The sequence below is a fragment of the Vombatus ursinus genome, unplaced genomic scaffold (genome assembly GCF_900497805.2).
Source record: "Vombatus ursinus unplaced genomic scaffold, bare-nosed wombat genome assembly UNPS02014789.1, whole genome shotgun sequence".
NCBI classification, from domain to species: Eukaryota; Metazoa; Chordata; class Mammalia; order Diprotodontia; family Vombatidae; genus Vombatus; species Vombatus ursinus.
The window spans coordinates 14963740-14988741 of record NW_020954567.1 but is presented as its reverse complement, the minus strand read 5'-3'; the positions used below and the strand labels follow the sequence as shown (position 1 = coordinate 14988741).

Here is a 25002-nt window from a genome sequence, read left to right as displayed (position 1 = left end):
TTTTGGATACCCTTTTCTCTTTAGGTTTTTGTGACACTACTTTCCCTTGTTTCTACTCTTACCTTTGTGACTACTCCTTTTTAGTCTCCTTTGCTAAATCTTCCAGGTCTTGCCTGGAATGTTGCCTAAGGCTCTTTCCTCAGCAGTCTTTTCTTCTTCCTCTGTGCCAAGAAAAGCTTTCAGGTCCAGCATGAACGCACCAGAAGCTGTGCAAGATGAAGGAATAGGAGCGAACTGGCAGCTCTACTTCTCAAATTCCAGAGCTAGGTATTAGATCAAGGGAAGCCTGAAAAGACGACCTACACCCAGTGGTGGTCCTAAGCCAATGTGCTGGGCAAGAAGCAGGAACGCAAGGCAGAACAGCTATGACTCTAACTTTGGATTTGGAGTTAAGGTCTCCCTTTCAGCTCCAAATGGGATCTAAAGCCTGATGTTGAATAACCAGGTTAAAGAGCTTAGACCAAGAGGAAACTTGCTTTTCTCTCTCTCTGAACCATTGGAACCTACCAACTACCTTCAGCTGACCTAGGGCTAGCAATGATCTACTAGAGGATCTAACTGGGGGCAGTCCTTAGTTGTATTGCAAGACTTAAACATGGGTTAGGAGTTTACAAAGCTCCAGGAGGTCAAAGATGAGACTCCATCCTTAATCAGGCAGCATTGGGCACACTAAAACCTTGCAGGTCCACAACCTGAGCCACTCCAGAGATCCTTGAACAGCATAGTACCCAATACCCAGGGAAAAATTCATGGCCAAAGATAAAACAAGACCAACCAAGGCCCACAGATATGTTAGCCTGGCCATTACACAAAGTCCCAGTTTAGGAAGTAAGACAGAAAGAATGAGTAAACAAAAAAAGAATCCCACCATAAAGAGTCATTATGGAGGGACATCCAAGACGTAAAACCAGAAAAAGAGAATGATTCCAAAACATCTACAAGCAAAGCAATAAAGAAAAGTACAACTTAGTTTAAAAAGTTTAGCTAGAATTCTTGGAAGAAAGTAAGCAAAAGTTAATAAAGGATTTTGTTCATAATATGAGACTACTGGAGTAAAGAATTGGGAAAGCATTAGTGATAAAGGAAACACCTGGAAGGAGAATTAACAGTTTAGCCCAAGAGGTACAAAAATGTACCTAAGCAACATACTCCTTGAAAATTAGAATGGACCAAATGAAAATTAATGTCTGTGGGAGAAAACTAGAAATATTAGGACAAATCAAAACATTGTAAAAAATTCAAATGTATTGATAAAAGTGAGATAGAAAATACAACAGTATTGGGTGAAGATAAATATTGCACTTAATGGAGGAACAAAGTGAAATGGGAAGGGGGTACTAAGAGGGTAGGTTGAGGGAGGGATTAGTAATAAGTACAACAAACTAATATGAAAAGATGGATCACAAATAGGGATTTAAAAGGAAAGAAAAGGTGAAAGCCTATAACTGAGATCTGAGTGAGGGAAAGAGGAAAGACGAGAGCTGAACTCATTTGCATCAGCATCTCTGCACTGATGTTGAGCAAATTTTTTGCTCAGTATCCTCTTCTTTGTAAACAATAGTGGCAATCAAAGAAAGTCAGAAATAAACCAATCTGACTAAAACGTAAAGGAAGACAGGTAACTGGGGAAAATATTCATATCAAACTTCTCTAATCAGAGCCTCATTCCCAATATATGTAAAGAATAAATTAAGATTTAGAGCCATTCTCTAATTGATAAATTGTCAAGGAACACAAATAGGAAGGTTTTAAAGAAAGAAATCCAAGCTAACAATAATATGAAACAAATTTTTTTGGATCACTAGTAATTAGCGAAATAAAGCAACTCTGAGGTTCCACTTCACATCCATAAAATTGGCAGAATTTATGAAAAAGGAAAATGATAAATGTTGAAGGGGCTATAAGAAAACAGTCACATCAGTGAATTCTTGGTGAAGCTGTAAATTGGTCTGTCTGTTCTGGAAAACAATTTGGAACTATGCCCAAAAAGTTCCTAAACTGTGCATACTCTTTGACTAGTAGTATCAGTACTAGGCTTATTTACTCAAGAGATGAAAGAAAGGAAGATATCACAGCACGGGAATTTGAGGGAGTGTCCGTCAATTAGTGAATGGCTGAACAAATTATTAATATATTATTATGCTGTTAGAAATAATGAAAGGGACAACTTCAGAGAAAACTAGAAAATATTTGCTAGAACTAATGCAATTAAGAGAGCAGTACCCAGAGAACAAATTTATACAATAACTACAACATTGTTAAAGACAAAGAACTCTGATCAGTGCCATGATGAACAAGGAATCATGATGAAGCATGCTACCCACCTTCTGATAGAGAAGTGGGTGACTTGCCCAGTGCAGGAATTTATTTTGCTTGATTGTGCATATTTAATATAATAAGTTTTGTTTTTCTTTTTTTCCTTCCAATGGGGAAGAAGTAACAAAGAGAGAGAAAATGTTTTTTAACTGAGAACAATTTAATTTTTAAAGACAACAATTCTCAAAGTTTTTTCTTGCTTTGAGTGGTTGCCAATCGAGAATAGTTGTCATAGTTTTTTGAGGAACTGTTTTGGTATTCTTATGATGGGTGATTAGGTGGCAGAATTGTGTAGAAAGTGATAATCTTTCTACATGTATAAAAATAATTTGCCCAAAACATTTGACCCTCTTTAGTTTTAACTATCTTAACTTAAAATAGCAATTTGCTTTTGCTTTTTTGCTTTTCTTTTTTCAATGCAACACATTTATTAATCCACAATATCCTGGGTGGTGGGGAAACAGAGAAAAAGAAAAAAAGTCTTTATCTTTGCCAAAGAAAGTGTTTTTTATACCTTGAAAGCTAATTTCAGCAAGTACATTTTGATAGAATATGTTCATTGTTAGTATCTAATTGGAGTGAACAAATTATGTGTGTTACTTTTTTTTAAATGTGGGTATGTCAACAATGCATTTTTACGTATGTTTTTCTAATTTTCTGTGACTTTATAGATTATATGAATTCATCATATTTTGTTAGACTTTAATTTTTACAAGCATATGAATACTTAAAATTCCAAGTTTATGTGGAAAAATTAAAAAGCCACTCTTGGAACACATTCAAGTGGTGGTTCCGTCATTTTTTTTTTTTTTTTTCTGTGACCTTGGGTAGATACATACAACCTTGCTGGGCTTTGGTTTGCATTCGTAAAAGTGAAGGAATGAGACCGAATATTTAAGTTTCCATTTACCTCTAGATCAGTGATCCTACTGAACATAAAAAAATAAACCTGTCATAGTATTGACTTCACATTAAAAAGACAACCATGTTGACCATTTGTATTTTCTTTTTTGTTGTTCGGGCCCTATAAAGGAAGTATAAATAACTGGAAAATGGCTTATATTTAAGATAAAGATAGCATTCAATAGATTTTTAAAGTAATGTGAAAATAAACTTTAAATGACAAAGGGATCACTGAAATAAAGCACAACCTTTGTTCTGGTGAAGCTGACAGATTGATTTAGTTGTTTATACTGGAAAATCTTAAATGTATTTTAACTCTTGTGCTTAACCTCAGGTCAACTGATAGTCAGCTGAAGTTGTGGAATGTAGGGAAACCACACTGTTTGCGTTCCTTCAAGGGCCATATCAATGAAAAGAATTTTGTTGGATTGGCTTCCAATGGAGACTACATAGCCTGTGGTAAGTCAAAGTTAAAGTAGTATGGTGAAACAGAATGAGGAGCAGATTTGGAATCAGCCTCCCTGAGGTTGAGTCCTGACTCCTTTGTGTAACTCGTGGAGCTTAGACAAGTCACTTCTTCTTTGGCCTCAGTTTTTGTCATCTTTAAAATGAGAGGTTAAATTAGAACATGCTTATGTTTCCTTTTTATTGTAAATCTGGGATCCTATGATAACCTTTTGTTTGGTACTGTTCAACATCTGTTTCTGTCTTACAAATTGGCTGCTAAGGATACTATCTATCTTCTATCAATATATCTGTCTATCATCTATATAGTTTTGTCTTTTGTATCTGTCTCAATCATCTGTCCCTGTCTAATCTCCATACATCTGTAGATACATGTAACTATATGTGCATGCACGCACATGCACACACATAAATATACACACATATAGATATATATGTTCAGAAGGTAGCATTATGGACCAGATTTTATTTCTTTGGTATTTTCCCCTCCACCTAGTATAGCACTTTATAATTATCTTTAGGAATCATCTGAAGTACATATTGTGAATATATTCCTTGGTTTTTGTTTTTGTTTTAGGCAGTTGGGGTTAAGTGACTTGCCCAGGGTCACACAGCTAGTAAGTGTCAAGTGTCTGGTCTAAGGCCGAATTTGAACTCGGGTCCTCCTGACTAGGGCCAGTGCTCTAACCACTGTGCCACCTAGCTGCCCCTGATATATTCTTTGTTATATGTGTGTTAACATCATATGTAGTTTACCTACCTCACTATCAAAGAAACAAACTGTAAGAAATTATTACCTTATTGAGTCGTTTCTATATTAGAAATCTAAATATGGTCATACTAGCATTTTCACTAAAAGAGATGATCCATCAAATGGCCTCTTTCAGATAATTGAAGCACCTTTTTAAGGATAAACTTTTTAGAACTACTTTAACAGAAATGCTTCTAAAATATATGTTCTCCTGCCTTTTTTCTTTCTAAATTATTTTTTAATTTTTATTGATGATTTTTTTTCACATCAGTTTCATTTCCAGATGTTTTTGCTTTTCTCTTCTCTACCTATTAGGCTGTTTCATATAACAGAGTTTAAGAAAATAGACAAAAAGCAGGTCAGCAAAATTGACTTACGATTGCCTACTTATGACAGTATATGCAATATTATATACCCAGAGACCTCTGCCTTTACAAAAAGAAGGTACATTTTCTTAGCTTTTCTTTGGCCATTACAATTGTACAGTGTTCCATTTCATTTTATTAATTGTTTACATTGTTGTAATTACTGGGTATATTGTTTATTAAGTTTGCTTATTTGAATCTGCATCACTTCGCATAAGTCTTTCAGTGATTCTCTATACTCTAAATTCTTTATATTCATTTTTTCCTGTAGTACATTGATATTCCATTCCACGGATAGGCCACATTTTGTTTAGCCATTCCCCAGTCAATACTTGTCACTCTTAGAAATTCATAAAGAAAGTAATCTAATGTGATGAGAGTCACTCTGTGTTCAGTCAGGGGTTCCTGTCCTACCCTCTGCCCTTACTACAACTCTCCTCCCTAAGGCCAGTTTATCCTATTTCTAGTTCTATGTCATTTTCCCTCCCCCCCATTACTATTCTGGGTCCTACTGCCCTCAGACACTTAATCATTCCCTCTGCGAGAGTCGGACATAGTCACAGGATCGCAGAATTTGAGAGTTGGAAGGGATCTGAGCAACCATCCAGGCCAATTGACATGGAGAACGAATCCCTGTAACAAACCGAAGGGAGTGGTCACACAGCTTCTGCTTCCAGACTCCCAGACAAGGGGAGCCTTCCACCTCTAGAGGCCCGCCATTCCGCTTTGGGGTAGCTCTAATTGCACTTATTGCTTGCAATTCTCCTAGTGGGGGCAAACAGGACAAATCTAATCCTTCCTTCACGTGACAGTTTTTTAAACACTTGAAGACAGCTATTTCTCCCCATGTCTTCTTTTCTTCAGGCTAAACATGCACAGTTTCTTTAAGAAATCATGTGTCGTGGTCTCAAAACTCTTCACCACCATGGCTGCTCTCCTTTAGATACTGTCCAGTTATCAATGTCCTTCTAAAACTCTGGCATCCAGAGCTAAACACAATATTCCAAATGATATCTAACAGTTACATGATTGTCCTTATTTCTCTTTCTAGCCTCAGTTCATTTTGAGCTTTTAACAGTCCTCACGGTATTTTTATGATATCATTCCACAGCCTTATGTTCATGTTGGCCTTCTTGCCGTTCCATGAGCAAGACACTTCGTCTCTTGACTCCGGACATTTTCTCTGTCTGTCTCCCATGCCTGGAATGCTCTCTCTCGCCTACTTTGACTATTGACCTCCCTGGCTTTCTTTAAGACCCAACTAAAATCCCACCTTCTACAGAAAGCCTTCCCTTTTGTGTTCAGTCATTTCAGTTATGTGCAACATTTCTTCCTGAGTTCAAATCTGGTCTCAGACACTTCTTAACTGTGTGACCCTGGGCAAAGCACTTGACCCTGTTGGCCTCAGTTTCCTCATCTGTAAAATGAGCTGGAGAAAGAAATGACAAACCACTCCAGTATCTTTGCTAAGAAAACCCTCAGTAGGGTCACAAAGAGTTGAACTCGACTGAAATGACTGAATGACAACAACAATCTGTAAATTCTTTTCAGGAAAACCCATTAGAATGTCCCCTGTCTTTTAAACTCTGACCTACTGTTTTAGGTTTACATAGGTAATTCCAAGAAATAGAGAGGTGAAGAAGCCTTTCCTTTTCATTCCCCAACATTTGCCAGTGTTCTCTAAATTGTTAAATGGTAAAACTTATCATCAGACCACTTAAAATGTGAATTTAAAATCCAACATAAAAGTCAAATATTTTCTGGTGAGATTTATTGAAGGAAATGAGTTGTTCCAATGATGAATTGTATCACTAACTCTAATGGACATTAAGTGCTAAGAGTAGGAATGCCGCTGATAGTCCCTTTAGGGGCCAGATGAAGTGCAGACTCTTAGTCCTATGCCAGCTTCCATCATGCAGATACAGGTACTAAGACCCACGTGAGAATTACAGATTGAGTCTTAAGCAGCATTGCAATTGGAGCCAAGATTGGTCATACTCGTATAGTGAAAAAGCTTTACTTCTGACAGTCTCCCACTCTTCAAGTGCTCTTAGAGATTTAAGAATGCTAATTGGTCATCTGGCTCATGCCTATCCTGGGAGGATAGTCTTTTTGGAGTGCTAATTTCCCAGGGCACACAAAACTAGCCTTTCCCACATTCTAGATTAACCATCAGCCTCAGGAAATATTCAAAACTCAGCAAACTTAGATGTAGGTACCTATGGATGGGGAGAACTTTTAATGGACTGGTTCTCATAATTAACCTCAAGATGATATACAATTAACAATATTTTGTAAGTGGTGGTTTTCTTAGGATGAGTAGTCTTTCTCAGCAGGAATAATAATGAGTAATTTGAGAGTGACCTTGACAGAAGCTGCTTTTCTCTTTGGAGTGAGAGCTGGGTGTCAACACTTTTTCAGAAATTAAAAGAAACTGATGCACTTTTCCCAAATTTATGAGGCTACAAGAGGCTATGCTTCAAAGAAGCTGTCAACTTCACATGCAGCAAAACAAATTATAGTAAACTATACTTAAAATAAATGTTTCTTCTGCTTAGGAATGGAATCTTTCCAAACAGCTATGGCACTTGTAGTTTCAGCCTCTCTTCTACAAATAGAAGCTTTTTTCCCGTTAGTAGCACAAGGCACTGGTGGATTAACATTCTTTATGAGCGCTTTGCCCCTTTTCCCTTTCCAAACAAGATTCCCCTTCTATTCCTTCCATCTCAGTTATTCCCCTCCATTGCTTCTGTACTATTATCCCACAGCTCCCTTCTATATTTATCTCTTTTTGAGAGACTAAAGAAATTTTTCACCTTTCACTTTTTTTCGTGGAAGTTTATCTCCAACTCATATATTTTACCTCCCTTTCCCCATTCTCCCAGAGAAGATGTTGATTTACTCAGGTTCAGAGGACTTAATCTATGGAGTATTAATTCTGCTCTGCCTTTCCTTCTTTAAATTCCTCTTAAGACTTTAACCCTTTGGTCTTTTTTGTTGTTTGATGGTCTCTCTTTTTTTTTTCTCTCTTATTCCTTACTAATATTTTCTTTCAGGACAAAACAATAATTGATTTCATTACTTAGTCTTTTCTTTGATGATAACTTATCTGTTTTTCATGTGTTTCTGTCATTGATGATGTTTCCAGGACTGATATTCTGCTCACATTTTTTTTTGTTTTGTTCATTTTTGTTACTTTTATTTTTATAGAAATGTCATTCTTGTTGAAGGTCCAAATTTTAAAATTGCTGATTGGGTGCAGTTTTTCAGGATGTTATTATGAGTTAAAACTTGAGCTCCTTTGCCTCTTCAAATGTATTACTTCATTCTTTTTTCCTATTTCTCGTAACCACAGAGTATCTGAGCATATCACTACAGAGTAATGCTTGGTATTTGAATTAGTTTTTCCTTGATAGCTGAAGGTTCTTATGACTGCTGGGCATTATAATTGTAATATTACCTGCCATATTCACAGTTTTTCTTTATGTACCATGTTTTGTTTTCTTTTTTTTTTGGAAGATGTATAATCATTAAGTTATCCATGATATAGTAGAGGTTAGTCTGTTTATTTTCTGCAGCGTTGATGTTAACATTATTTTCTTTTGTTTTTGTTCTGCTGTTTTCTTCCATTTCTATATTTTTATGTTCTAAGCCGAATAAATGTTTCAAAACCTCTACCTCTTGTATTTTTCAATTTTTCATTGAAAGTAATGATTCCAACCAGCCTTTTAAGTTTGTTTCTTTTTTGAGTTATTTCAGAGTTTATTGCTATTATCCTATGATCTCTGTGGAGGTCTATAGAATTGTTTTTAGTCAGAGAATATGTTCATTTTCTTTCATGATATACTTTTTCATGGTTTTGACCTCATTTTGAGTTTTTATTTAATTCTTCTGCCTTTAGAAGCCATTCTCTTAGTTTTTTTATGAGCTTTTTACTTGAGCCTTAGTATTTTGGTCTTTCCACTTTTTTCCCCTTTTTTTCAGTTAGTTGTCTCTGTTTTTCTCCCATGCTTTTTGGCACCTCCACTTTATGTTTCAGAGAGAGTGCTGACCCCAACTGCTTTTCTTATCTTTTGTCTTGTATAGAAGTTCTTTCTAATGTATTTCTCCATACTATCCTTCCTTTTCCAGTTACTTTCCCCTTACTTTGGGTAGCTGAGCAAAATCATTCTCCATTGCTTTTCGTGGTGTGTAAGGGCATTCAGACTGAGTCATTCGTAAGGGGACAAGGCAGGGATCCTCATAGTCAACCCTGAAACACAAGCCTGCAAGATCACTTTTACTTATATGTGTCTGATGTGGGGATGAGTTATTGTGTTGGGATGCTGAGTGGGAGAAACTTGTTATGTAGTTAAGGCCTCCAGTGCTATTTCATGAGGTTATTCCACTATTTCATGAGTGTTATTTCTGCCATCTTATCATATGGATTTAGCTTTACTTATTCTTTATCTGTCTCATAATTCCTTTACATTGTTGTTTTGGTGTGGAATGGGCAGATAGAGAAGTTCATAAATCTTCTTCGCCTTCTAAAGCTGAGCTACCTTAAAAAATTTTTAGCTTTTTATTGATGAAGATCATCTTTACTAATTGTTGGGCATGTAGACTGTTTAACTTTGTATTATTGATTCCAGGCTGCTGTGCCTTTTTTTTTTGTTGCTGTTGTTTTTTAATTCCTTATTTTATAGTTTTTGTTTTCCCTCATTGTCAGTTATGATTTTTTTCATTTTTCTTGGTATATATAATAGTTTATCTCTTAGTATTTTCAGCATCTATCACCTAATTCACTGCTACTAATCCACTGTCCTAGGAAACTGGGACAAATAGAACCATGTTTCTTAAATGTTTGTGTAACCATGTTTTTTTTAAAATTATATGTAAAATCAAGAAATAAAGTCTTGATAGAGAACTTGGGGACTTCTGTAAAGTTCATCCACTTTATTGCACATAAAATATAAACAATACATTTTTCACAGAACCATTGGGTGGATTGGGCTTCCATAGAATTAGAATTTATCCCCTTAGTGACAGTCCATAGCAAAACAAGAAAACCATTTTGAAGCTTGACTAGTTGAGCTTTGACCCTAAGGTAGCCCTGCATAATATCTTCCTCATAAATTCTGTCTTTATTTTTATTTAACTTACAGTCATTTTTGTTTCAAGGACCCTAAAGAACATCTATAAAGTGGTTTTTGGGCTAGATGGTCTCTGAGATCCCTTCCAGATGGCTAGTAGTTAACTGTTGTCTAAACCACAGCTCTTCTTTAAACTGTGTGTCACTACCCCATATGGGTCATGAGTGGAAAATATTTAAGAAGCCCTGGTTCAAAGGAATTATTCCCTCCATTGAGGGGCTTTTCCTTTAAGGTCTACAGTATAAACCACTTGCTATTACTGTATTTGGCATTTTGCTTAACTGTTTTCGAGAAACCATACTTTGTGAGGCATCTGGGAAATGTTTACCATATTAAAATAAAATGTATCAGCTGTAAGTAGGTTTTAAAAAAACAGTGTCACCTGCTTGCCTGATGTTTTAAAAAGGACAAATAATGCAGTTCAACCAATTTTAAGTAAAATGAGAAAAATGGACTTGAATAATCTGTTGAAATGATCTCATTTTCCCTCTTCCACACCCTGTAGCCAAAAAATAGTCCATTGTGTCTCCACAGCCTCTCCCGCATTCAGCCTCTTTTTTCCCCCTCTCCTATCACTGCCATCCTATTCCAGGCTCTCATCACTTCTTCCCAGGTTTCCTAATTGGTCTTCTTTCCTCAAGTCTTTCTCCTCTCAAGCTTATGTTTCACAGAGCTTCTTAAGTAATATACCTAAAACACTGGTCAGACCATGTCATTTCTATGCTTAGAAGTCTCTTCCAGTGGCTCATTATTGCCTCTGAAAAGAAATGTACACTTCTAGTTAGCATTTTTTAAAGCCCTTCACAGACTGGCTTCATCTTGCTTTCCCAGACCTGTTACATGCTACTCCTTTCCACATACTTTCTAGTCATAGTTTGTGTAGGTAATGGCTGTTTATTAAGAGTTCTCCCATTCTAAAAATAATTTGTGCTTTTATTTCCAGGAAGTGAAAATAATTCCCTCTACTTATACTACAAAGGTCTTTCAAAGACGTTGCTGACTTTTAAATTCGATACAGTCAAAAGTGTCTTAGACAAGGACCGGAAAGAGGATGACACAAATGAGTTTGTTAGTGCTGTTTGTTGGAGGGCACTGCCAGATGGGGTAAGTTTCAGGTCATGTTTTAGTTGAACTGTTTCCCATGTAACTGTTTGAAATATTAAGTTAAAGATACATTTGGAGGATTAACAAAGTTTTCTTCATTGTCTAAGTAAACATAGTATTACATTGCTATGAAACATAAAATTTTTAATTGTATTTTATTTATAATGATTTTGTGATGTAAGAAACGAAAAGGAAAAAAATGTCTAAATCATGTAGTTCAGTACTGTGTTAATGTGGAATTATTCTCTACAAAATACATGGTTACTAGCTTAAATATCTTCATATTTTATTTAATTTTTCAGGCAATAAACTATATTTTTTCCAGGCCAGAGTTAAAGAACTGAGAGTAATCCCCAAGAACCCATTTTAGTTTGTTATCCTGTCTTTCTGACAGTTAAGGTTAAACAAACAGATTCTTGCCCCTTTCTTGAAGCTCTTATCTCTTATAGTCACCCATTTTGCAATCTAGGCTTTTCCTTCAGCATTTTAAACTAAATATTAGTCTTGTCTTCCTCTCTTCATGCATTTGATCCCTTTTCATCATTCTTCTTTCCATAAGTAATGTTTGAGGAAATTGGTTCATGCACAATTTTATTTTTGTAGTAAGAATTATGTTTGTTGCTGCTGATTCTTTTTAGTCATGTCCAACTCTCTTTGTCCCCATTTGGGATTTTCCTTCTCTAGCTCATTTTACAGATGAGGCACTGAGGTAGACAGAGTTAAGTGACTTGCCCAGGGTCACATAGCTAGTAAGTGTCTGAGGCTGAATATGAACTCAAGTAGTCCTGACGCTAAGTCTGTTACTCTATCCACTGTGCCACCTAGCTGCCCCAAGAATCATGTTATATAGATTAAAATTTATTGGTTCATTTCATTGGCTTTACCATTGCATATGTCTACATTTTATTCTTTCATCATGCTGTATGCTGTACGTTATAAACTTTTATTTCTTGCCACATAATTGTTTAGATTTTTGTTTTTGTTCAGTTGGGGAGCTAATATGATGATATTTTAACCTGCCTTAGATTGTTTTGTCAAAATTGAAAATACTATGTATTAAATGTTTTCCCTACATCAACAGCTCTCCTTGGAACAGAAGCATTTTTATCAAGAGCCTCAAGAAAATCAATCAAGAGACTTATTTTTAAAGTGCAACTTAACTTAGTGAGGATTTTGTTTTTGTTTTGTTTTGGATTTTATGTTTTTGAGAGTATTATGAAATAGCCTATTTAAAAGTTAGGAATAAGAAACCCAAAGCTTTGCAGACAAAAAAAATCCTTCTGTACTTCTGAGATCCATGATTCTCTTGGAGTGGTTAGTTCCTGCACCAAGACAGATCTCCACTCTTCTATAACTTGGTAGAAAATCTTCAAGATTTGCTATGTTTGAAAAATTCATACCACTTTAGCCAATGTGACAGAACCTTTGCTCCATACTCCCTGAATAGTAGTAGACCTGGAGTCTGTTGCTGAGCTCATGTTTTAAACCTGTCCATCTTCTTAGGTAGCCAGAGTTCGCATTCTGCTATGTGTGGTACAGTGGATAGAATGCTGGACATGGAGTCAAGAAGACTCATCTTTCTGAGTTCAAATCTGGCCTGATTACTAGCTGTGTGACCGTGGACAAGTTACTTAACCCGGTTTGCCTTAGTTTCCTCATTTGTAAAATGAGCTTGAGAAGGAAATGTCAGACCTCTGCGGTATCTTTGTCAAGAAAACCCAGTTTCAAAGGGTCATGAAAGAGTTGGACACAACTGAAAAAATGAGTGAACAACACAATAGTTGGAAAACCCAGTGTCTGTCCCAAGCAATGATAAAACACTGGGACTAGACTTTGATGGAAGAAACACAAGACAGCTGCTGCTAGAAGGATGTCCATTTTTGAAACTAGAGAATGGGCTGCAAAGAAGATATCTTTCAGCTGTCATTTGTAACACTTTTGTAGGAAGGATGGTGCTTTATTCATGGCTGAAACCTTAGAAACAAGTGAACAGGACTGGCCTCCTTGAACACAGGTTAGGAAGAACGCGCCACTCCAGCCCAAGGAATGGACTCTACAGTATTATCCCAGAAGGAGAAAAGAGTAAGAAAAGGAGTAGAGTAAAAAGCAATACTCTGGGGAAGGGGTGTTATATATTAATGTTACAGAAATTAGGAGGGTAGGTTAGATGCTGGGCAGGGAGTTTCTGGGAGGACTTTCTAGAGCATTCTTACTTAACTTGCAAGAAGAAAGAGTAAAACGGATTAGAAAGTTACAAAGAGAACTCCAAGACTTTTGGATCAGACAATGCAATGTGAAATGAAAGAGGAATACATGGGAGGATATTTTGATATTCTTAAATATGGATGGATTAAATTCCGTAATAAAATAAGAACAAAGAAATGGGTAAAAGCACCCAAAACAGTTTGTTTCATTTAAGAAACATTTAAAACTGGTAGCCACAAATTCTAAATGAAGGAATGGAACAAAATTGCTGATGAATCAGGTAATTCTGAAAAAGCAACAGTTGTAATCATGATTTCAGCTAAGGCTACCATAAAAAACTTTTAATGTCATGTCAAAAGAGACAAACAGGGTAGTTACTTGCGGATTATCAAAGGAAGAAGGTGTAAAACCAGGATCAACTTTTCATAATGAGTAGTGGGGAGTGGAATTGATTAGGATAGTATCTTTAAAATTGAAATTAAAAATTTTGAAAAGAAGTTTACTTTATAGTTAACAAAATGTGGAGTATAATTACAACTGCACTAATTCTCAAAATGACCAAGAAAAAAAATCAAGTATTTATGTTTTTGGTGTAATTTTCCAACAAAGCTATGACAGTGCAAGGTAACATTGTTTCACGTTTATCTTTCACTCCGTAAAGCTATTGTTTGAAAAAATTCAAGGATTTAATAAATTTTCCCAGTAACTTCATAATTCTTTGATATGCAAATAATTGTTTTGAAGAGAGTCTCAATAATCAGTAATAAGAGAGAATGACCAACAAATACAGGTTATGCCAAAAGTGTCAATGCGTTTTAAAGTTATTAAATCCGTTCTTGTATGCTTAATAACTTTTAATCTATTAAAACTACACTGAGACTTTTGAGACACCTTTGCATTGATATGAGAGGCAGGGATAAATGCTAAACTTATGTGGGGAGGCATGTTTTATTTAGTTAGAACTAATTTTATGTGTATTTAGTATATTTTTATGTTATGGTGATTTCTGCTTACATATACAGCCTCACAGGAGACAGCATAGCATCCTAGAAAAAGAGTCAGCAGCAGAGTCAGAAAGACCTGGGGAAGTTACTTAAATTTTAAGCTGTCCAAAGTAGTATTCCAAGACTACAATTATAGAGTATTTATTGAGTTGTACTGATGGGGAGGGAGTTTTCTCTTTGGAATTTCCCTGTACAGGTAAAATAATAGTAATTGACCTAAACAAAATACAGCCTTATAACTGCAGAGATTTTTAATGAATACTTAGATAATGAGAGTTAACCATATACGTTTTGCTTAAAGGCATCATATGTAATAAAAAGGTAGTATTATTGGATGTATGATTCACCAAATGGCACAACATCTTAATTTTAAAAAAGAAAAAGCTATGTGAATTACAAAAAACACACTGATGATAGCAATAATCACAGCTGGCTTTAGTAACCCTTTTTCATATCTGAATACATCTAACAGAAAGACAAATTTATAGAGCTGAACAGTTTGCTGGAAAAATGTGACTTCTTCAGGAGAATATGAAAGAACATGTGTATCTCTCAGTATCCTTTGGTACCTTTACAAAAATCAATCAAATAGTGGGGTATAAAGGAATCACAAGCAGATTTTTAAATGCAGAAGTAATAAACATATCATATATAACCATATTGCAATAAAATGGTAATTAATAAAATAAATATGAGCAAGAGATACAGATCTAAATGGAGACTAAGGAATTCTATTGAAAACATTAGGTGTCAAAAAACAAATCATAGAAATAATAACAGATTTTGTTAAAAACAATGATAATAAAGAGACTTCATGCTAAAATTCATGGGATGTACCTAAAGTAATCCTAAGAGGGAAATGTATATCTCTGAAATATATGTTAACAAAAATAGAAAAATCAGTTGAATGAACTGAGCATATATAAAAGGTCTAGAAAGTACATTAACAACCCTAAAAAAAGGAGTAATGAAGAAGTCTTGAAAATGACAAGAGAAACCTGAAAATATTAGGAATTTAGAATTGATTAATGTCCTGAGTTACTATAAACTCTAATAAACTTAATGGACTATTGGCTAACTTGATCAAATAAAAAAGAGAGGAAAATAATGTTATAAATGTTTTTAAAGTGACAATAAATAGAAAATAGAGATTTTCATAGATAATAGATTATCAGGCAACTACTATGCCCTATTACATGCCTGAAAAACTGAGAATTTTAGGCAATGAAAATCTGCAAAAATATAAAATACCTAAATTAACAAAACAAAAAATAGAGATCTTAATGCAGTTTCACAAAAAGAAAGTGTGCAATTCATAAAGGAATGTCAGGGCTGGGGAGGGACAGTGAATGAACCCACATCTGATGGGGTTACAAGTGACTTAAAAAAAATATATAGAGAACAATTCATATCTGTGAAATGAAAATAATTCTTAAATTTTGAGTGAGAAGATACTCTATCTTTTGTGAGATAAATATGACTCCTATACAAACAAGTTAGAAACAAAACAGAGAAAGAGATGCTACAGACCAATTTCCCTAGTTTACATTGTAGTAAAATTTTAAAATAAAATTCATCCAGGGGACAACAGTAAATGTGTACATGTGTATATGTATATACACATACATGTGTATATGTATATACACATACATGTGTACATATACCCACATCTGCATACATATATATGCTATGTTGTACATGTATGTTAAAACTGTCACCAAAGAATCCAAACTGTACATCTCCTTTGGCCTCGTTATTCCACTACCAGGTCTAGGTCTATATCCCAAAGAGATCAAAGAAAGTAGAAAAGATGCCACATAAACAAAAATATTTATAGCAGTTCTTTGCTCTAATAAAGAAATGGGAGCTAGGGGACTGCCCATTAATTGGGAAATGGCTGAACAAATTATAGTTAATGAATGTAATGGAATATTAATATGCTGTAAAGTTATGGCTAGAGGAATTTTTTCAGAGAAACATAAAAATACTTGTATGAACTGATGCAGAGTGAAGTGAGCAGAAGCAGAACACTTTATACAGTAATAGCTATATTATAAAGTTAATTAATTTTCAGATACTTAAGAACTCTAATTGACTCAGTGGCCGACCAAGATAGAAGTGAACTGATAATTAAGCATGCCACTCATCTCCTGACAGAGATGGTAGACTGGTCCAGAAAGAGACATGTATTTTCAGATAGTAAATTCAGGAATTTTTCTTCTTTTGTTTGCATATTTGTTTAAAAGCTTTTGCTTTTTTTCTTTTTTTTCCAAATTGCCTAAGATGGGAGGGGGATATAGAGGGAAGAAAGCTATGGGTAAGGTAGCCAAAACAAAGAAAAAGGATCACCAAAATGTCTTTAAATGCCCAGAAGAGAACATAAAGAAGTAAGGAGGGATTGCAGACAAGTTAGATACCTTTGGAAGTAGGGTGGTGAATTTATTATATAACTAAAAAAAGTAGTTATACACAATAGAGATTAGCATTTTGAAAATGCTCTTTTTTTTCCACTAATCTTTGTTATGTAGAGATTTTTTTTTAAATGAAAAGAAAATATCTAAAACAAAAGAGCCAGCATGATGATGAAGAAACACTAGAAGCTTTCAGTGTGCAAATAGGGATAAAGCAAGGATGTCCAATCCCTCCCCACTGTTATTTAATATAGGTCTAGAAATACTAGGTATATCAATAAAATTAGAGGGGAAAAGGCATAAACATCAGCAAAGATAATTCAATTTATTCCTATTTGCAAGTGACATAAATCTTTTTAGAGTCATCCACATGTAGATAGCATTCAAACCCTTTGGATTTTATGTGGTTACCCAGTAAGAGAGTATAGAGAAAGAAGAGAAGAGGTCCTAGGCTAGAACCCTAGGGTATCCACTCACATAATGGGGCATATTATTAATTATAATTTAGAAGAGATTGAGAATAAATTGCCAGACAGGTAGAAGGTAAAGCAAGAGAGAACATCATCTAAAAACTCATTAAAAAAGAAGGTCATTGGGGTTGACATGAGATACTTGGATACTTTGGGGAAAGCAGTTTCAGATAAGTGATGAAGTTCAGAGCCAGAATTAGAGGTAATGAGAGTAAAGAGTTGAATTTTATCTTGTTTTGAGAGGAAGGATATATCACTTCCCATAATAGTTTGAGGAAATAGTATAGTCAAGTGAGAGCTATTTTAAAGATGAGGGAGCTTATGAGCATTTATAGGAAGAAGTGGAAGATTAGAGACTGAGAAAGATAGTGAGAGAAGTGTTCTGGAAGGTAGGAAAGGGTAAGATCAGGGCTACAGGAAGAGACATTGGAATCAGTGAAGTAAAGACCCATTTCTTTGTCAGAGGCTAGAGTCAAGGAGAGGGCAATGGTTCATGTCAGGAGAGTGTGAGGTATATATTTAGGAAAAGTTCATACTGAATGGCCTTTTCTTAGTAGCATATGACCTGAAGGCCTCAGTACCCTGGGTAGAAATTCAGGGTGCTATAGCAGGTTTAAGGAGAGCAGATTGAAAAACAAACAAACAAACTTTTTGTAGGAACAAAACAAAAGAAGATATAATAAGAGAACCTAGTAAGTGGAAGAAAATAATTGCATTGATATCACTGATAAAAGTCTTATATCCAAAACATGTAGTGAATTGTCACAAGTTTATAAGGCTAAGAGCCATTCTCCAATAGATAAATCAGGGGAAATGAGTAATTTTCAAAGGAAGAATTTCATGCTATAAAGTATCATGTGAAATATGCTACAAATCACTAATAGAAATATAAATTAGAACATCTCAGAAGTTTCACCTTATAGTCTTTTGGTAAAGATGACAAAAAGTTGATTCCTTTTTGGAAGGTCAATGAAAACATAAGCACACTACTATACTGTTAGTAGAGCTGTGAATTGGTCAACATCTTTATAGGATTTGGGCTATGTGCCCAGTAGTTGGATTATTGGGTCAAAATATATGAGATGTTATGTTACTTTTTTTTTTTTTTTGCTTTTCAAGTATTTAAAAAAAAATCAGTTTGGATTTATACATAAGAAGAAAGTAACTAAACTCTTCATGTACTTTGGCCTAACAATCCCACCATTAGGCACATACCCCAGTTGACATTGGTATTATAGATACAAAGACAAAAAAAAGTAACTCATTGATGGAAACCAACATATACATATATAATTCTGTACATAATAAATACAAAATAATTAGAGGGGAAAGCCACTAGTAACTTGGGGGATCAAAGAAGACTTCAGTATCAAAGGTGATGTTTGACTTGAGTACTAAATGAAACTAGAGATTCTCAGGGGGAATGACAATAGTACATTTCATTCATGGGGACAACTTGTGCAAAGTTGCAGAGATGGGAGATAAAATGCTTTGTGTGAGGAACAGCAGGAAAGCGGACTTGGCCTAGTGAGTTTGAAAGGAAGAGAATGTAATAGGGATGGAAAGTAGGTTGGAGCTAGGTGTAAAGGACTTTAAATGCCAGACAGAGGAGTTTCTGTTTATCCCCTGCAGTAAAAGAGAGCCACCTAAGCTTATTAAAAATGAAAGTGACATGATCAGACCTGTGCTGTATTAAAAACCCTGGCAACTGTGTGAAAATGGATTGGACAAGGGAGAGCTTTAAGGAAGTGAGAGCAATTAGACTATTTCACTAGTCCAGTAAAAGGTGGCAATGGCCTATTGTAAAGTTGGTGGCCAGGTGAGTAGAGAGAGTAGGAAAAAGGCTAGAGGTATTGTGGAAGAAATTTTATTATTATTACTACTACTCCAGAGGTTAAAATGAGTCTTAGCCACTGAACAGATATGTAGTGTCAGGGAGAATAAGCAGGCAAAGGTAATTCCCATGTTGTAAATTTGGAAGGGTGGTGTTACCCTAGGCGGAAAGAGAGAAAGAGAAGAGAGCACAGGACAGAGCTTTAAGGGTCACCCAACAGTTACCGGGTGTGATCTGGACAAAGAACACCACTCCCTATCTCTTCCCCCCCCCCAAAAAAAGAGGAGTGGTCAGACAGATAGAGAGAACCAGAAAAGATGAGTATCTCTCTTATCCAGAAGAGGGTGATTTGTAGTGTTAATGGCTGCAAAGACATTAAAAAAGATGAGGAGTGAGAATAGGCCATTAGATCTGGCAATTAAAAGATCATTAGAGATTTAAGAGAGAGTAGTTTTACTCAATTGCAGAGGGTTTCAAATCTAATAAGAAGAGAGGAAGTAGAAGCAGATAGTGGAGGGGGCTTTCTCAAAGAGCTTAGCCAAGAAAGGGAGAAGAGAGACTTTATTGAGACAAGAATATTTGGAATAGCTGCTATGGAGGGTGGAATAGTGAGTCATTTGCACTTGTCTTCTGTACATTTTTTTAAAACTAAGTTGGTTGGTGAGTACCCTAAGAATTCATATTCTTCTCTCCATATAGCTCCCAATTTTCCTTTTCTTTGTTACTGTTTTTCTTTGTGTCTTTAGTTTTATTCTCAAGTGTCATCCATCTTTCCTAGACTGATATTCCCTATAGAATTTTATTCCATTGGAATTCTATTATTCTGCTGAACCTTTTGAAAATCTGCTTCCCCAAACTTAAGTTATATGTGGAGAAGTCACTTTTCCCCAGTGTTGCCATTACTCCCACCCAGCAGCCAGTTTTTCCCTATAAGTGAGAATCTATATAGAAGTTCCCCTTGTTGGTTCCTGTACCTTTTGAAAAATGAAACCATTAAGCCAATCAAGAAGTTTCTGCTCTTGGAATAAACAGAGACAGAAAGAGCCGGTAGATTGTAATCACCCATCACAACTATGTTGTGTTCCTGTGCTTCATTTATGATCTGTTTGTCAGATTCCTCATTGTTTCCTCATATTGTCCAGAGTGGTGTATAGTATACTCCAATTACAAAGTCACTTTGGTTTGTCCTTCCATTGATCTTTACTCAGTTGTTCTCCACTATGCTTTACCCCTTTGATTTATAGATTTCTTCAAATGATATAACCTTAAAATGCTTCCCACTGCCCTTTTTCTTTTGAATGGGGTGTACTTTTTGAGAGCCATTCCAGTGATGGATTTTAACCCACTAATTCTTTTTCTTTCTTTTTTTTTTTAATCTTAGACAAATGCTAAAACTTAAATACATAATAAGAAAAGAAAAAGAAACATAAACTTAGATATAAAATAAGAAAAAACAAAAATATGTGCACAGCAGAACATAGGAGAGGATTAAAATTATATAGCGATAACTTTTCATTTCAAGAAGGCCTATATATTAAATGCTGTTCATTATGTTGAAAGCTGTTCATCTTTTCTTTGCTTCCTTGAAGGTACTTTGTTCTTTTTTCCCCCTCCCTCCCCACTACCCACAACCCCAAGGCTACTGTTGAGCATTGGATATATTTATATATAGGTATTGATATATACATATACATATATACACATACATACATACATACATACATACACACATACACTTTCTCTAAGAGATTCTACTCCTAATCTTTGTTTTTTCGTTTGTGCATAGGTCTTTATTTTTCCTGTCTCTCCTAACTCTTCTACTTTTCTTCTACCTTCTACCTTACCCTCCTATTACTTAACCTACCCCAATTCCAGCAATCCTTCTCTTATCCTCTCATTCCCCTAAATCTAAATGCCCTTCTATCCCCTTTTCAACCTGTTCCCCCACCCTCCCCTCTAGAGATCCCTCCTTCATCCTTTCCCTCCTCCCTATCCCCTTAGAGTTTTATTTCTTTCTAAATTTTATATTCTTCTAAATGTATATGTATTTCCCACTCTTAAACCCATTGCCAATGAGAGTAGGTTTCCAGAGCTAACAACCCAACTCCCCCATCAAATTCCTCTGTATTGGTTCCTCCTCTTGCACCTCATTTGTAAAAGATAATTACTCTTTTAGCCGTACTTGAATGGTTTTACTTTTTGAAGTCATATCATATTCAGGTATACTCCAATCTTCCTTATAAATTACCTAATTACTAGTAACAATCTTAAACATAGGTTTTCCGTTTTTCATACATAAAAGGTAAACATTCTATACTTATTTTGTCTCTTGTAATTGGTCTTTGGTATGTACCTTATGTTTCTCTTGGATCTTGTATGTTAAATCTTCTATTGAGTTCAGAATTTTTTTGTTTGTTTTTTTTAACAAAGACCTAAAAGTCTGACAATAGATCAGATGTCCATTTTTTTTTCCATTCAGAATTATGCTTAGCTTTGCTGGGTATGATATTTTGTCCAGAAGCCCAGTTCTTTTGTTCTTTGATATACCGTGTTTCAAGACCTGTGATCTTTTATTGTTGCCACTGCTAGGTCTTGTGTGATTCTAATTGTGTTACCACCAGATGTAATTGTTTTTTCCTAGTTGCTCGTAATATTTTGTCCTTATTCTCGGGGTTTCAAAATTTAACTATAATATTCCTGAATTTTCCCCATAGAGTCTCTTTCAGTTGGTGATTGGTGGATTTTTTCTATTTCTACTTTCCCCTCTTGTTCTAATGCTTCAGGACAATTTTTAAAAATATTTCTTGTATTATTATATCAAGATTCTTTTTTTGATCAGAATTTTCAGGTAGTCCAATTATTCTTATATTTTCTCTTTTTCGTCTGTTCTTTAGATCTGTTGTTCTTCTTATGAGATGTTTCACATTGTCTTCTATTTTTTCATTCTTTATATTTTATTTGATTATTTCTTGGTCTCATGACTTTGCTGGCTTCCCTTTGCCCAGTTCTGATTTTCAAGGAATCATTTTCTTCCTTAAGATTCTGGATCTCCTTTTCTAATTGGTTGACTTTCTTTTCATAATCTACTTGTTTTTCTTGTATTATTCTTATTTTTCTTTTTAGTTTTTCCTTAGTCTCTCTCATTTGATTTTTAAAGTATTTTTTTAAGTTCTTCAATGAGTTCTTTTTGGGCAGGTGACCATTTGACATTACTCTTTGCAGTAGAAGAGGGTTTCTTTGCTTGCTTCAGTATCCTCCTCTGAAGATGAACTCTGATCTTCTCTATTTCCATAATAGCTCTCTGTGGTTGGATTCTTTCTCCTTTGCCTGTGCTTTTTTTTTTATTGGTAATAATTTAGTTTTTATAGTCACCTCTAGTCCTGGGATATGGGAGATGATGTCTCTAATCATTTTCAGTTCACACTTCTGACCTTGAACTCAAACCAAGACCTCCAGCCTCCTGTAAGTGCCCATAGCAGTAGTGTTCCCAACCCACTGCTTCTGCACTCACTGGTCGTGTGCTGGTTCCTTCTCATCCCCACCGAAGCACAGGTAGGTCTGGCGTTCCTTGTCAAAAACGGTTCCATCTGTCTTCTCCAGGTCAGATGTCCAACTCCCCTCGCTGTTCTGGGGGTAAAAGTTCCTATGCCTGGGGCCTAAGCAGCCTCCCAAGTCAGCTAACTGCAGGGCTTGCCCCTTGCTGTTTAAGCAGCTTGCCTCTTGTTGAAGGACCCTAGCCTGGAGGTGTTTGCTCTTCACAGGGAGGAAATCTTGTTCAGGATTTTTCCTCAGATCTTCTCTTCTGCCCCTACTCTTATTTGTTTTCACAGCTCTATGTTTGCCCAGAGGCACTATTTTATCTCTTTTTTTGAGGAAAATCTTGAGAGATTGAAATTTTCTGACCTACTCCACCATCTTCCCAGAATCCTCTCTCCCCACTAATTCTTAATGATATCTGGGTAATGGTGGGGTGGGGTGGATGGAGATAAACATTCATATAGGACCTCTTGTGTTCCAGGCAATGTGTTAAATACTTTGAAATTTTTATGTCATTTGATCATCAAAACACCTCTTTGAGATAGGTACTGTTGTTATCCCCATTGTACAGTTGAGGTTAAGTGACTTGCCCAGAGTCACACAAGTTCCTGAGGCTAGATTTGAGCTGTCTTCCTGACTCTAGGCTCAGCACTCTGTCCACAGTGCTACCAGCTGTGTCAAACCTCCTGACAAAGGATTGAGTCTCCTCTCTTCTATTTCTGATTCCCCTCCCCACAATTACCCAGCAGACTCATTTTGGTTGGCTTTTAAGAACGTCTTCTTATCCTATGTAAAAAACTCTTTTCCGTCTTCTCCCATGAATCTTCCATACGGGTTCACTACACATGCTAGGGGCCTTCCTCTAGTTCCCTTAATATTGAACAGACAGCAATTGAGTATACAAATTATCCCCGTGTATGTGACTAAATCCATCTTTTCTGGTTACAAATCTCTGGACAATCCTGTTCATGCTACTTCACCTGAGCAACTCTTCATTGGTAATTAGCTTCAGTCCACACATGTACCTCTATTTCACTTGAGGAAAACAGCGGTATTTCATGATTCTCAGCTACACAGCATCACCAGAAGAATACTACAGCAATTCAATGGATCTTCATTGTCATCCATGTGATATTCCCTGTACTGATGGAGATCTGTGAGTCCCTTCTGTGAGCTCTCACTCGTGTCTCCCATTAAGTTCACCATATCATGTCAACCCAACATTCTGAGGGACATTTTCCTGTTCTCTTGACATTAAGAATGGTTTGGCAGTCTCATCTGTTATCTCTCACTTTTTCTGTGTACCTCACCCATGTTCTTTTTCAATCATACATTTCTTTGATAACATCCTTTCACCACTTCTTTGTAATTTCTTGTTTGTAATGTGTTATATCCTACTTATAACCACTGTACACTCCTTATTGTACTTTGGCTGAGAGGGGACTGGGAAATGGCCTCTTGCAGAAACTAGGAGAGCCCAGAAAAGGCAGAGTACTCCAGGCATGCACTATGACAGAATAGTTTGCTCTTGTTTGCAGGCACTATGTGAGATGCTGACAGTACAAAGACAGAAACAAGTAAGAGGGAAAGTGTGCTCATGACTGGTGGGGGAGGGAGGATTTGGAATCAGGAAGGGCCTTGTGACAAACACACAAGATGGCCCCTGAGGTGTGCTTTGAAGGAAATGGAGAGAAGAGGAGCTGTTGAGGTGGCATTTTTCTCTCCTGAACCAAATATCTTTTTTATAATTAGCAATGAGCAGAGTGGAATCTTACACTATAGGTAGAGTGCAGTAGACAATAGCATGGCACTTGCTTACGCCAGTGAGATTATCACTGTTGTAGAATTAATGGAAATATATGTAAAGTGAGTGTTTGTCTGGAACATGTTTTTGTGTCATAGAACCTTTACTTCATTCAAAGTACATCACAGGTGCCACTCCTTCATGTGGTCATCCCTCATTCCACATCACCCTCCTCTTCCCAGTCATTAATACACCGAACTCTTATATTAATTAATATAATTAATTATATCCCTCATTCCACATCACCTTCCTCTTCCCAGTCATTAATACACTGAACTCTTATATGTATATTACATATACACAAAGTAACTCTTGAAGTTACTTTGTGTATTTGTAATATTTAATTACTGGAGTATATGTATCTCCCTAGTAGAATGAAAACCCCTTGAGGGGTTTTGTACCCCCATCACCTAACATAGTGTCTTGCACATAGTAGGCATTTAATAACTGACGAACTGAATGGACTTTCAGATAGAAACGGTACAATGCCATTACATAGTTTTGAAAAGATGTCTTCCTGTGTTATCCTGGCCCTCTTAAGTTGAATAAATCAATAAGCATTCATTATGATAGATAGCATTTATAGAATAATTTAAGGTTTTCAAAACTCTGCATAGTTTATCTCATTAAGACATTGCCTGCTATGTGTCAGACACTGTACTAGGCACTGTGGGTACAAAGAATGAAAATGTCCTCCCAAT

At 35.8% G+C, this 25002-nt stretch overlaps 1 protein-coding gene across 3 annotated transcripts in view; it reads left to right on the top strand.

Moving 5' to 3' along the window:
* COP1 (COP1 E3 ubiquitin ligase) overlaps window positions 1–25002 on the top strand; it is a 237442-nt gene that overhangs the window by 175417 nt on the left and 37023 nt on the right. For all 3 annotated transcript variants that reach the window (XM_027868647.1, XM_027868646.1, XM_027868645.1), the window contains 2 exons: window positions 3554–3678; window positions 10876–11036. In XM_027868647.1, coding sequence (XP_027724448.1) covers window positions 3554–3678; window positions 10876–11036 — 286 coding nt within the window. The remainder of the gene's footprint in view (window positions 1–3553; window positions 3679–10875; window positions 11037–25002) is intronic.